The 15,709-nt window shown below is 39.6% G+C and overlaps 1 protein-coding gene across 1 annotated transcript; it reads left to right on the top strand.

The window, feature by feature from the left end:
- The first annotated feature begins 12,441 nt into the window (after nt 1–12,441).
- LOC131244552 (ubiquitin C-terminal hydrolase 12-like) lies at nt 12,442–13,149 on the top strand. The gene is made up of 3 exons (XM_058244086.1): nt 12,442–12,693; nt 12,818–12,919; nt 12,995–13,149. Exons 1-3 carry the CDS (start codon nt 12,673–12,675, stop codon nt 13,139–13,141), a joined length of 270 nt encoding a protein of 89 aa, XP_058100069.1. The 5' UTR covers nt 12,442–12,672; the 3' UTR covers nt 13,142–13,149.
- The last annotated feature ends 2,560 nt before the right edge of the window (nt 13,150–15,709 follow it).

Genomic DNA, 15,709 nt, shown 5'->3' with positions numbered 1-15,709 from the left:
ACATCGATCGCGGTTTTCCATCCACCCTGGCTCGACGAAGATGTACCGTGATATGAGGAGGCAGTATTTTTGGGTGGGGATGAAGCGTCAGATTGCTAGTTTTGTGGCCGAGTGTGATACATGCCAGCGTGTCAAGGCCGATCATCAGAGACCCCTTGGTCTATTGCAGCCGTTGAGCATCCCGACGTGGAAGTGGGAGTACGTATCTATAGATTTTATTATGGGTTTGTCGAGGACTCAACGCGGTCATGATGCCATCTAGGTTGTCATGGATTGTCTGACGAAGTCGGCGCATTTTCTTGCGATTCGTGCGACTTGGCCTTTGGACCGGCTTGCAAGGTTATTCATTGAGGAGATTGTGAGACTGCACGGCGTCCCAGTCTCGATCGTTTCTGACCGAGATCCGAGATTCACGTCTCAGTTTTGGAGGAGCTTTCAGAGAGCTATGGGCACTGATTTGCAGCTCAGTACCGCGTATCATCCACAAACCGATGGCCAGACCGAAAGGGTCAACCAGATCCTTGAGGATATGCTTCGAGCTTGCGTGATTAACTTTGGTGGTAGCTGGGATGAGCATCTGCGATTGGCTGAGTTCGCATACAACAACAGCTATCAGGCGACCATTGGCATGGCTCCTTTTGAGGCATTATATGGCAGACCGTGCAGATCTCCGAGTTGTTGGACTGAGGTTGGAGAGCGGCGTCTCCTAGGTCCCAAGCTTGTGCAGGAGACATCAGAGGTTATTGATATCATCAGGCAGAGGATGCGCACAGCTCAGAGCCGGCAGAAGAGTTTTGCTGATCGCCGGCGTCGTCCCTTAGAGTTTGATGTAGGGGACCACGTGTATCTCAAGGTCTCGCCCATGAAGGGCATAGTTCGATTTAGAGCGAAGGGCAAGCTTGCCCCGAGATTCATAGGACCTTTCGAGATCACTGAGCGCATTGGTGCTGTGGCCTATCGGCTTGCCTTACCATCTCAGTTGTCTGGCGTCCACAGTGTTTTCCACGTCTCTATGTTAAGGAACTATGGGTCAGACATAGTTCCTGTTATCGATTGGCAGCCATTGGAGGTTCATGAGGACGCTTCTTACATCGAGCAGCCAGTTCGTATCCTTGATCTGAAGGAGCAGGTCCTCCGAACCAAGGTCATCCCCATAGTGAAGGTCCAGTGGGGTCACCATTCTGTGGATGAGGCATCTTGGGAGCGCGAGGCTGAGATTCGAGAGCGCTATCCTCATCTCTTTGATGATTGATTGAATGTTGTATGTTGCATGTTGTCTCTGATATTTATTCAACGATGCCTTGTTTCCTCTTTATTATGAGTTATGATTCCATGCTTTGATTGTGTGAATTTCGAGGACGAAATTTTTATTTGAAGGGGAGAGCCGTAAGACCCGTGTCCTAATCCGTACCGTTCCATCAGCTTCCACGGTCCTTCCGGTTAAATTTCGGCAACATTCGCACCATATCTGACATTTGCGCATGATCCTAAGCAAGGTCCCGCACACCGACATTGGCTTGATCCGAAAGTTGTATCATAGCGACTGCGTCGTCGCCGCGGTTCCAATGCCGTGACTTGCGCACCGAACCGATACCCAGGCTAGAAGATGCCGATCTGCGTTTATTTCGAAGAAACACCGCGCATTGCAGATTTCGAGGGAATCTCTACAATTAGTCCCATCAATCAACTATAAATGCATTCCATACCTCAAGTACTACAACCCATTCCCTCCTTTTTCAAAAGTCCACCCTCTTTCCACCTCACCATTCCTCTTTTTCCCATTTTCAACAACAACCATACCCCTTTTACAAATTTTCAACCCAACCCATCACCCATCCATATCACCTCTCTCTCTCTCTCTCATTTCTCAAATCTCCAAGCAACTCAAGCCTCTCACGTCCAAGCTTTCCTCTCCCTCCCAAGTGTGGTCCACCTTCTCATCTTCCATCTACACCATCCAAACCCCATCATCCACCATCCAAGGCAAAGGCAAGGAGCATTTGAAGCCAAGGGAGCAAGGAGGAGGCTTAGAGGTGGGTGATCCACCGTTGAAATTTTGATCTTTAAGGCCCACTTGTTGTGGGACCCATTTTGATGTATGAGTTGTATCAATGGAGGGGCCATAGTGGCGGGGTCCCTCCTCTCTATCTCACCGTATATTTCTCTCTCTCTCTCTCTCTCTTGTTGTGATGGTGTGGATCCCACCAATATATGTTATATCTACCCCGTCTATCTGCATTAGACGGTGTCGCCCACTCTATTGCAGGTGATGATCCACACCATCCATTGTTTAGATGGCCCAATGCATTTATATATATATATATATATATATATATATGTTATATTTTATATAATATATATAATATAATATGTGTTATATATATAATATAATATATATATTATATGCATATATGTTGGTGGGCCACATCTACATGGGACCCACCACAGCAATGTGTTTATGTATGCCGTCCAGCGTCCCTGGACGCTGGACGTTGGCAAATAATGAAGTGTTAACTGACAGGGGAAGGTACCACCAAGCTAACCAAAAAGAAGGGAGAGATGGGCCACTCATGCAGGCCCCACCTTGATGTACATACATAATCCAAGCCATCCATTTCGTTCCTGAAAAGGGCTGGGGGTCACAGCCCCAGCTGTGGGCCCTACTTTGATGCGTTTTGACCATCAACACCGTGCATTTGATGGGTCCCCACGGACCAGCCGTTCACCCCAAAAATTAACTGTATACGGAACTCAGCTGGGCCACACCATCTAAAATCATGAGAAAACACGCCAAAAACATATGAAATCACTTGTGGGGCCTACCTGTAATTTGGATGTGGCTGAATCTTGGTCTGAACCATCAGTCCAGTGGGACACACATAATGAGTGGACTGGATTTGGGGACCACCTTCCAGTGGACTCCCTGTCTACATGAATATAAAATATATATATATATATATATATATATATATATATATCACCGTGGGTCCTGTCCGTTTGGATGGCAAGTAAATATTACAGTGGGCCTTATCCAGGCCCACGTGAACTTGTGAATAGTTTGGACGTCAAATAAATAGTACAGCGGGCCCTAGGTTTGAGTGGCCTCATGAACGGTTTGGGGGTCATATAAACAGTGCAGTGGGCCCAGTCCAGTGGGCCCTACCTTGGTCCACGTGGCTTTATGAACAGTTGGATGAAAAATAAACATTATGTTGGGCCCTAAGTTGGGTGGAAAATAAACATTATATTGGACCCTAGGCTGGGTGGAAAATAAGCATTATGGTGAGCCCCACTTATGTATGTATTGTAAACCACACCCTCCATTAGTGTGGGCTCCATCACGATGCATGTATTTCATCCAACTGTCCAACCGTTTTAGAGATAATTTAAGGCCCATTGTGGAGGCCCATCTTCATGTATTGGTGGTCCTTGTTAAGGCCCACCTTGATTTGTATTAGGCCCATATTATGAGGCCCATTTGTTGTACTGGAGGCCCATGGGTCAAGGCCCAATATGATGTACATAAAGCCCAATGTAGTTTAATTCCACCATGGTATATGTATTGATTCTGTAGTGGGCTACGCCTTGGGAGCAATGATGGTTTGACATCCACATTGAATGGATAATGTTGGTTAAATGTCCGCATTATAACTCTCCCTAAGGCCCACGGATAGGTCCATACTTGTGGTAAGTGGGTCGTCTATGCCCATCTCCATTATACCCAGAGCCCATCTCTTTATACATGTTTAATATAGATCCATGATTCATGATCATTCGCATCATATGTATGCCTGATGTGAGGAGTGACCGATCATAGCATATGCCTTTGGGCAGACTATTTATGGGCTCCCTGATAGGCGGCGTTGCCCCATATAAGTGCATGGTACATACAGGACTGTTGCATGACTGATAGTGTGACTCATACACTTACATTTGTGTGATTGTAGTTACTGTATGCCCTAGCGACATCAGGGCCATAGCCTCCATAGACACATCGTGGATGCTAGGTTGGATCCCGGAAATGTTTGATTCTAGCATACGGGTGCCATAGATGTCCCTGGGTGAAAATCTCTAACTCCGATGGTACTAGAGGATGACTCCAACGTTGAGACCGAGTAGATATATGAGCGCATGAGGGCTAAATACCAGGAGGCTGCGTCTCCCACTGTGTCGTGGTCGGTTGGAAAGGGGTGTGGCCTTACTCGCCCGAGGGTAGGGGGCAATACTAGACTGAGTTTGACCAGCTCGCGAGTGGGTCCGTTATCGACGTGCCGGATAGGTATTGGCAGACTATTGGCCAGGCGGATAGTGAGGTTGCTTACGCTCACTTGGACTGTGCGGCTAGGAGAGCAACAGTGCCATTTGGAGTGTATTGAACTCCGGTGATTATCCAGAATGAGAACTGTACTGATATATATGAGGTTTGGCATGCTTGAGTTGCATCTCGCATCGCATGGCTGTGTTATGGCCGATAGCATTCATATCTTGCACCGCATAGCCTTGGCACGGCTGATTGCATTCATGTGCTCATCACCATGATTCCGCATTACTCTGACCTTGCATTTTGAACACGCTTATATTGCGCACATACTTACACCACCCTCTAAGCTTTCTATAAGCTTATGCACGATTGATGCGTGCAGGTGACGCAAGGACGCAGTCGCAGTCATAGACTCGCCGTAATTGGAGCGTGCAGCCGAGCTTCTGGAGTTTTGTTTCTTTCGTTACATTGTATTTTCCCTTTCAGACACATTGTACTCAAAAGTTTTTGATCATAGTGGATTTTGTGGTGGTGTTCTTGTGGTTATTGTTTATGGGTTATGCTTTTGTTATGCTCATTATGAATCAGACTGATGATTTGAAACCCTCCTTGTAGTATCCCAGGATCAGAACCTGGTGAATGGGTGCTGGGATCCGAGAATGGGGTTCTACGGAGGCTGTCGGCCCCGGATTCGGAGTTCGGGGCGTGACATATTGGGCTTGCCTTAATGTGATTCACATATCCAACCCACTCATTATGTGTGTCCCACTTGGAAGAGGGGTCAGACCAAGTTTTAGCCGCATCCAAAACTCATGTGGGCCCCACCAAGTGCTTTTCTATTTTTTATGATGTCTTGACATGGTTTTAGATAGTATAGTCCACCTAAGTTTCGTTTACAGATGATTTTTGAGATGTCTCATAACCTAAAGGGGACACATTAAATGCATGGTGTTGATGTTCGACGCACATCATGATGGGGCCCACAAAACTTATTAACATCAATTCTTAAGTTCTCGCGAGGTTAATAAGTTCGGTCACAATTTTGACAATAATATTTAGTCCATTTTATGCCTAGCCCATTCACACTATTTTACTAATCAATACCCTTAATTTGACTAGTTACTCGCCCCAATCAGGCTAGCTACATATGAGAAAGATATTGGGCATACAAGATTGATCAACAATTTGAGTGAAATTTGATTTAAACATATGAAGTTATTTACTCTTCAATCTGGACTAATTAGATTGTCGAAAAACGGTTAAATGTTCAATTAGTGGATGTGCCTAATAATTTATTAAAAAATATTTTTTTCACAGATAAATTTCAATTTCCATTTAAAAATAACATTTTTTTTCAAAATATACATATATTTTTACTCTAAATTTTTCTTTGAAAACTCTTAACAAAATATCATTTTTATTATAAAATATTTCAAAAAATAAATTAAAATACAAATTCTGAATTTTTATTTTCAAAATATCAAAAATTTTCACAAATTTTAATTTCTTTTCCCAAAAATTCCAAAATGCTGATTTTTTTTCCTTCAAAAGCATCATGTTGTTTACAACTTTTCAATTTTTTTAAAAAATTATATATATTTTTTCAAAATCTTAGTGTTTTTATAAATAACTTTTTCTTTTAATTTTGAATTTTGAACATTTTCAATTATTTTTCAAAATCACAAAATTTTTCATCTTATTTATTTTTCATTGCAAAATGTTTGTTTTTTGATAAAATATCAATTTTTTAATATCGTTTTATTTTAAAATTTTCAAATCTTTTTCACTTCTCCATTGTTTTAAAAGCATTTTATTCGAACTTGTCAATTTTTATTAAACTTCTCAACTTTATTTTATTTTTCAAATTTCAAACTCTCATTTTCTTTTTTAAAATATTTTCATTTTTCAACATTGTGAAAATTTTCACATTTTTAAAAATATTTTTAATTTTCTGTTTTAGGATATTATTTTTTTCTCAAAATCAAATGCTTTTTTTTTTCAAATTTATCAACTTTATTCAAAATTCTTTTTTGTTTCCACAAAATAGATTTTTATTAAATCACGATTTTTATTTTTTCAAAATCTAATTTTTTTTCCTCAAACATTGTTAAATTTTTTAAACTTCTTAGTATTCTTTTTCATGTGATATTACAAATCATTTAAATATTAATTTTAAATTAAAAAATAAAAACAAAAATTCCACTCATTTGATATAAAAACAAAATAAATTTTCTTTTTGCATTCAATCAATTGTTAAAAAATAATCTTAGATACAAATAAGTACAATTAAACCACTTAAATTCTATTAAAAAACAATTATTATGGTACAAAAAAAATTTAATTTTCCACCATATTCTAAAAAAAATTAATATTAAGGCAAAAGTCCTTTTACGACGGACCATGATCTGTCATAAAAGCAACTAAAAAGTGCGCCAATTGGTATTTTGGGCGGGAATTTACAACTGAATATATTGCGTCGCAAAATCAAATTTTGCGATGGATTTCATCCATCGCCTACTTACGATGGACAAAAATCCGTTGTAAATACGTCGTAAAACAGATTTTTAGCGACAGATTTTGGTCCGTCGCGAAATTCAGCGACGTTCGGACTACAAATTTTCAACAAAGACGGGCTTAGCGATGAACTTTTTCCGTTAGCGACGGATTAAATCCGTTATTAAACCAAGAGATTTTAGCAACGAACGAAGTCCGTCGCAAAAATAGGTTGTAAATTCACATACTATGGGTAAGGTTCCTTGTGACAGATCTATATGACAAGCAAGGCCTATCTCCATGGATGCTGATCATAGTTACTCTATCAACACTAAAAGATGAACAATCATAGTTGCTAACTATATCAACAACGCCCTCTGTCATACGGATCATGGAGAATCTAAAAGGACCAAGCAATGGTCCTGGTTAGCGTCCTCAACCCCATCAACAGTGCAGATTACAATCACATTTCTTCGTTAAAAGTGCCAATAATAGTGGACGATTCTTGTCAATCTGAATTCTTCCTTTGAGGATTTGAAAAAGATTTAGATGCAACAATATGTTAGGAAAGATGGATAATCTCACATAACATTTTTAACAAGGAAAGATTAACATAAATGTAAAATAATTCTTGGACTTTTCAAGCATAAAATTGGAATTGAGATTTAAAATTTTTCATTGTATCAATACTGTTAGGACTATATACAGATGTACAATTCAGAAAGAAGAATAGTTCATATGACTTCTTTTAATAGCCATGAACAAGTATTGATTGGTTGGCATGTGGTTGATGTTGAGCATTGACCATTGCCTATGGACATAAGAAGAGCTCTCTCAACATCTTTAGGCATCTCTCTTTGGATAAAAGAAACAATGTAATCCATGAAGACTGCATCGCAAGGCATTTTGATAGGCCCATTGCATGGTAATCCGTATTCATCCTCAGACATTTTGAACAACTCTTGAAAGATGGGGCTGTTGTGATACACCAAGGGAATTGCAAACCGTCTTCCATCTACTATATAGATGATGAAATGTCCCTTACTGGGAATTGATTTCTTGTATGCTTTCCAATCTGTGGGTGTTCTGGACATGGAGATTCTCATCCGGCCTATGGAAGCTAATTTCTGCCACTTCTTTGCAATCGCAACGAGCCTCTTGGGATTGATCATGGTTAGTTGTATTGGCTTGGAAAAATACTTTGAAAAGCAAATAGGAGATTTATATCTTAGATTGCAAAGAATGTGATTGGGTTAAGTAGAAGGTGATGAAGATGGTTAGCTATATATAATAAGTTGGACGGATAGACATTGCATTTAAGTGTGGCTTTTTTATGTTAAGTTGAAAGGATGCATAGCCATGGGCTGATTGAATGAGTGGAGAGCCTTTTGTGTGGCTTACACACTGAGCAACCATTGCTATCCACGCAACATAGGTTTCAATTATTGAATGTTTTTATTGTTAGTAAAAATGAAAGTAGGATGCTAATTTTAAAAGATAAAGATCCATATAAAGCTTATCCAAATCCATGGTGATCTTCTAAATGGACCCCATGTGTTAATATTAGGCAATGATGGACCAACAAATACCATTAATACCCACATCACTAAATTTCTTTCATGTCTGGTCTGCACATGGCCCTGCGTCCTTAACAACTCACATTAAGATTGCTACACTCACATGTAGTATGTGACTTTGCACACACAGACAGGAAACAACAAGAAATTCGGTGGAACTCCCATTCAACTCAGCCTATGATCGATCTAAAGGTTTTCTGGGTCCACACACACACACACACACACACACACACGTGATAGTACATGATAGTAGGCAAGTCACATTATCCCAGCCATCAACCATCAGGTTGGTCGGACCTTGAATATCTTCACACCGAAAGTTGATCATTCAATTAGAATGATTTTGACAGTATTTTATCTTCACATTGAGAATCAAAGTTTTGATAGTTTGTGCATTGCATGTACATAATGTTTACAAAATATGAGATAAAAGGCATGTTGGGCTTCCTTGTCAACTATGTCATGGTGCAAGCAGTGAACACCCTTGTGATTGGTGGACCAAAGAAGAGGTGTGGTCATTATGCACTGCCTACCTAACAACATATTCATTTCAATTACTGAGAGTTACTGTTGTCAGCAAAAATGGATACCTAAGGCTGATTTTAAAAGGACGGTTTTCAGCAACGCCTGTTACAAGGAGTTGCAACATTAAGCTCTATGGGGCCCACAACGTTGTCCATTTCAAATTCACTCCTTCCATCAGTTTCTCCTGCTCATAGTAGGAAGAGATCCCAAAAAATAAGGAAAATTCAAAACCCAAGTGGGCCATAACACAAGAAAGAGTGAATCGAAATGTCCGCTGTTGAAATCCTCCTGGGTCTCAATGTATTAATGTTTATATGCCATCCAACCGGTTCATAAAGTGATTGCACCATAATGAAGGAAAAACACAAATGTTAGATTTCAATGGTGGGCTTTTAAGTCCCCACTCTCTTGTAGTCTGGCCCGCTTGAGTCTTGGATCATGTTCGATTTTGGGCCCCCACCGTGACATGAACTGGAAAAACTGATGGAGTCACTACAAGAAAAGCAGCCTAAGCCGACCGATGGCTCAACCCTTTACCCGCAGCCAGTTTTACCGGCCGTAGGCAAAGGGTACACCCTATAAAATCAAAAAAAAAAAAGAAAAAAAAAAAAGAGCCCTAATCCAATTCAGCGCCAACTCTCTCTGCCTCTCCCTCTTGCTCTTGCTCTCCCTCCCTCTCCGTCACGCGCTCTCCTTCTCCCTCTCTCTCCCTCTCCCTCTCGCTCTCGTGTGCTCTCCCTCCCTCTCCCTCTCGCACGCTCTCCTTCTACCTCTCTCTCCCTCTCTCTCATTCTCGCGTGCTCTCAATCTCCCTCTTCCTCTCCCTCCCTCTCTCTGCCTCTCCCTCTCGCACGCTCTCCCTTTCTTTCTCCCTCTCCCTCTGCCTCTCTGGTTGCTCTCCTCTCACTCTCACTCTCCCTATCTATCTCTCTTAAAACCCTATTCCTCTCTCTCTCTATCTCCTCGGCCCTCTGCTGCAGTTCGGTCTTCTGCTGCTCATGAATCTCGGATTCTCATCCATCTCAGGTATGCTTTGTCGAATACAAATCCCTAATTAGGGATTTGCGTTGTTGAATCCATTTTTAGGGATTTGCATTGTCAATTCCCCGTCTTTTTTTTTTCAGCTCATTTATTTCACATATCAATTACTAATTTCTTATCTTGTGTTGGGCTGATTTTTTGCTGCATTTGTTTTCATATTGTTAAGGGTTAATGTCTTGTACTGATTGTAGTCGTTTATTGATTCCATATGGCTTTGCCATTTTGATTTGTTTATTTCTTTTTTTTCTTCTTTATTTCATCTGGTAATTACTTCTCCAATGTTTGTATTACATTGTCAAGCTCACATGCCTATAGCAGTAAAACAGATGGACAGAGTAGATGTAGAATATATACATCAAGGTGGGCCACACAGCAAGGGATGTACCCTCTTGGGTGAGGCTGCAGTGGCACCTAATCTGCTCCAGATTTTATTGGGCCATGTGGTTGGGACCCTGACGGTGGGGCCACTATGATTATGTGACTATATCCATGCCAACGTTACCCTAAACTTGCATTCCACTCCTAAAAAATAATAATAGTTTATCAAGTAATTAAACCTAGTTAGAAGCCAATCTCAAATATACTGATGGAGAAAGCAACATTTGTTGAATAAATACATACCTGCTTTATCTGATTTTAGTAATGGATAGGGACAATAACATCTTTATGCATATCATGGAGATAGAAACAGAAATAGGATGAGTTTCAGCAAGCATGCAACTCCTTCCAGTCTTGATTTACACTGTTGTCAGTTGGAGAATAGAATACCATTGGCATAAACTATATAGTTACATTGTACCATATATGTTCAACGAAGTTGTTTAAATTTTTTACTTATGTTAGCCTAAGTTGTCTACATTTTGCATGCTTCCATTTCCATCTGTTTACTAGTTTATTGATTAATTATAATGAAAATAAGTTTAAATTTATCAATGATTTCATATGGGTATCTAACTACAAATATCTCTATGCATGTTAAATTTGTGCTGATGCAGGTTTTTATTTATTCAGTTTTCTGATATATTGATTTCACCATATGCATTGGAGAAGTCATTGGATTTAACTAACTCTTGCACATAAATGAATAGTTGCATGTTATGTATTCTATGTGCTGTCTTTTCCAGCATTAGTAGCTACAAAAAAATTTTTAATCAAGATTTTTGTGGTTGCGCAGAATTTGAGCATGCAATGTTTTGTCATTTGACTGATTGGTTTCATTATACAGTTTGCCCCAGGGAGTTCGTCAGAAGTGCTTATTACATCTGCAGATTCTCGAATCAAGGTTGTTGATGGTGTTGATCTGATTCACAAGTTCAAAGGTATTAGCTAAAACCTTCATATATTGTTCCTATCTGTATCTTGTCCATCATTTTTGTTGAAACTGTTGTAGGATCTGAGATGAATCACCAGCAGATAGTCCATTCTGGAAAACAAATCATTCTTCTTCGTTAGCCTTCCTGTGTGCATGCCATGCAATTTAGTGATATGCTTAGGTATCTCCCAAACTGGTTTATGAAGTCAAAATCATATCGTGAACCTGGCTACTCCAATCTGACCCAACAAAATTAAATCTAATATAGTAGGTATTGTATAAGATTCTAGTCAAATTGCAAAGATTCGAACAGTTGACCATGACGAGGAAGACAAGGATTGGAGAGCACCGGTTGCTCTCTGATACAATCTGATAATAGACCATCTTGAAAATTAATGTATTTTTAGAGGTTCATTTGGCTCCTAGAAAGTAGCCCTAATGGAAATGGAATCCATTAGCAAGGGCTGCTGCACATGTTTGGTTTCTAGGAAATGCTTGAAAATGGATCCTATTTCATGTTTTGGGGCCATTTTCCTTCATCAAAGTTGGGTAGCAAATTTTTGGAGATATCATTGGTCATATTCTTGAAATGTTTGTGTAGCTAGCCTTGAAATCTCGTCAATGATGCTAGATAGTCATGGTTCATTTTCACTATTTTTAGGTCAGCCACCAACTCGTAATGAGATATGATAATGCTGAATAAAAAGACAAGATTTTTGAGCTCTGAAAATGTAGAACGAAATTGGAAAGTAACACTACAAAAAAAAAAAAAAAAAAAAAAAAAAAAAAAAAAAAAAAAAGAAAAATTAACAACTGTAGGGAGGAAAAGGGGGCATTAGCTTTGAAATTTTAGATTTACTCCAGTAAAGAAAAATAGTTTCCAAGATTTGAAAATGTGGAAATTCCACCAAAGAAAAAAAAAAAAAAAAAAACCAAAGAGAATGGAATTGGGAGAAAGAAAAGAACTTAGGAACGATACAAGTAGCATGAAATCTGCATCCTAATTTGCTCCTTGTGCAAGAGAACACGATCATAGGCATACATCTACTTGTAAGTGTTATCTATTTTATATTTGATCATCCACACTGCTAATGGCCGATTTGCATCTGTGGAGCTGTATCACTTTAAGTTTTAAGCTTTGAATTCTTGAAGTTTTAAGCTTAATGCTGAGAAGTTTATGGGAGTAAGACACCATCTGTTAAATTTATGATGATGTTTTTAAAATTTTAATACACCCCATTCCTTAGTACTGACAGCCCATTAACTTTTTTTTATTTTTCTCCATTGACGTGATTGAAATATCCAGGTCAAAGCTTTTCTCCTATGATGATGTTGTGGAGAGAGTTGCTCGCCAACTTGGCTTGGATGATCCAACAAAAATTAGGCTTACTTCTCACAAATGTTACTGTCAACAGCCTAAGCCCCAAACCATCAAGTTCTGGGGTGTAGAACATCTATCTAATATGTTGGTCCACTACAACCAGGTTGTCCATCACAGTGCCTTCCGCATGTCTTACTGTTTTGGTCATGCTACTATATTTGAGAAATTATATCCAATAACATGTCATGAATGACTGGAATTTTCCAAGTTCATTTCTTTTGGTGCAGACTTCCGATATCCTGTATTATGAAGTGTTGGACATTCCTTTGCCAGAATTGCAAGGCTTGAAAACTCTGAAAGTTGCTTTCCATCACTCCACTAAAGATGAGGTGAGATCCCAAACCATGAGAGTCATCTAATTCTGGATCAAGTACAAACTTAGGTGTCTTTTACTTTCTTTTCAGGTGGTTATTCACACTATTAGATTGCCCAAACAGAGTATTGTAGGGGATGTAATCAACGACTTGAAAACCAAGGTTAATTTCTGCAACTGTTTATGCACTTCTATTCGATGTGATCATCGTCATCTTCAAGGTTTCCTTAATGCATGAGCCTATTATCCCACTCTTACTCAAAAGAGGACAATTGCTTTTCTAAGCTAGTAGTTTATTGAAACCCAGTTGATATGCAATCGGGATGCTTAATGCTGCTATTTTGGTGCCCTTGGAAGAAAATCAACTGACTCTCCCCTGCATTCTACAACATGTACATGCCAACCCCTCTTATGATTCAAAAATAGATCTCCCCGGAAAACCTGTGACCATCTAGATTTTTTGTAATCTTGAGGCTAGAATTGCGAAAAACAATCCTCCCTAATTTTTTTATTAGGGCCAGTTTGGCTTCATGGAAAAAAAAAAAAAAAAAAAGAGGAAAAAGTGTTTCTTGGAAATTGTTGCAAAGGAAAAGCTGCTTCTTGTAGTGTCTCCTTCAGCATATCTCTTGCATGATTGTTTCATTGCTTTTTTGGGTTTAGATTTACCTTGATATTTGTTAAGCTTGATACATTTTTACTTCTTGTAGTGTCTCCTTCAGCATATCTCTTGTAAAAATTGCTACTGCATTAGCTGAAAAATGGGATTGCTCTGTCTAGGTTACACTTGGACATTCATCATCATGGAATTTGGAAATCCCATTTCACACTTTCCAACACAAGGCTCATTTTCCAAAGCCTATAAAATTAATTTTAATCCCATCCCACACTCCTTCCAAACATGCCATTCCTAATCCCGAGGTGGGATTAGCAATGTAATCCCATTTAATACAACTTAATACCACTGGCCAAACAGGCCCTTATTGACTTTTGACCTTCAAATAGACAACTGAATGGGCATTGGTACCTCAACAAGATTCTCGTACAATCATCAACTCCAAAACTAGAAAAACTAATATCAAGCAAACAGGGATCCTAAGACAACTAATCCAAGGCCAAAGGCCCACAACTAGCAACAAAACAATCCAAAGAGAATGGACCCTGAGCATGAAGGCAGGCTCAACAAGCTAGCTAAATCAAAACTCTGCATATAGCCATTATTGTGTACCAAAAAAATAGACAAACTTATCCTCCATTCCTGCTGCCCATATGATTGAAATGTGCCATCTCAAAAGCTACTAGGGACCATGGACTAATAATCAAAATGAACTAGTAGATCTAGCAATAGCAGTAGCCTGTACAGACTCATCTAGAAGCTGGAACTGTCTAGAGCTGCTCATGGGCAATATTTATCCCAAAGCCTTGAGCTGACCAATAACAAACCAAAAAACGAACGACGACCACCTTCAAGATGCAAAGCTATCAACGCAATCCATAACACAAGCAACAGAGGATAGCAAAAAGTAGCTCATGTGATGCCACAAACCACAACCAAAAATGCTAAAAAGACATCAGCTGCAAAAATCTCATAAGAGCTCTCAGTTTCTAACATTTTTCGGCTCATGCCTAAATGATCATGTATTGCCTTTTTTGTATATACAGGTACTCATAAGAGCTCTGTAAGGAATCTGTTGAGAATCCTAAAAATACAACTCTTTACATATTTGTAGTGGGATTCCATCACTATGTTCTTGAATTATTTAGTAGTTTTACTTGACTAATCTACAGAGATTTATGTTGTGATTTGTTTCAGCTTTTCATCTTCTTATGCGTTATTGTTTTCATTAGCATTGGCAGTTGTATGTTCTATTAGAATAAAAGTAAAGATAGCTAGGACACTTCTTTCCTCTATACAACTTACACAGGCTCTAGTTTTTAAGTTGTCCCTTGACTTAATTCTTGCTAGTCCAGGTTAGGGTACAGCCTAAACAATCAAAACTTGAAGTTGATTTGGAGATGAACGTTGATCCAGACATATATGATGAGGACGTTCCAGAGCCTTAGAGGATGCGAAAGCAGGTTGATTTGAACTCTCTTCTCTTTTTTAACCATTGATACATGTAGTTGATGTGGATGGACCATTCCTTTTTGTGGATTTTACCCTATCGTATCCCGTATTCCAGAGCCGGCTCGATCTGAAACTTGTACCATAGCGACCGCGCCATCACCGTGGTTCCGATGTCACGTCTCGCGTGCCAAGGCGATACCCAGGCCAGGAGATGTGGGCCCACGTTTAGTTTGAGAAAACGCCGCGCATTTGTAAAATTCCAAGAGAATCTCTACAACCTTTCATATCAATCTCATCAATCATGTCAAATGTCAAAGTACTCCCATCACCTCACACCCCATCCCCAAGTACAACTACCCGTCCCCTAAAGTCAACACTCTCTTACAACCAAGTACACCTACCCATCACTCACCATCCTTCTCTCCCATCATCTCTCTCTCTCTCTCTCTCTCTCTCTCATTCCCTCTCATTCTTTCTCTCATTCTCTCATTCTCACCCTCCTTAGTAATGGATGTCCCACCCTCTCTTCCTAATTCCAGCCCTTTCCCACCTTCCTATCTTCCATCCCCACCCTCCAAAACCAATCTCAACCATTGAAATCCGTCCTTTGGAGCTCTAGATCATATTGGTGGAAGAACGAATAGGCGATTAAAGGTGGGTGCTTATTAGAATAGACCTTTTCATGTTTTGATGATGGGCCAAGTGAGGCCTACCGATTGATGGTATGGATCTCACTTGGGA

This window comes from Magnolia sinica, chromosome 4 (assembly GCF_029962835.1).
Source record: "Magnolia sinica isolate HGM2019 chromosome 4, MsV1, whole genome shotgun sequence".
Taxonomy (NCBI): domain Eukaryota; kingdom Viridiplantae; phylum Streptophyta; class Magnoliopsida; order Magnoliales; family Magnoliaceae; genus Magnolia; species Magnolia sinica.
This window is presented reverse-complemented; position numbering and strand designations above follow the sequence as displayed.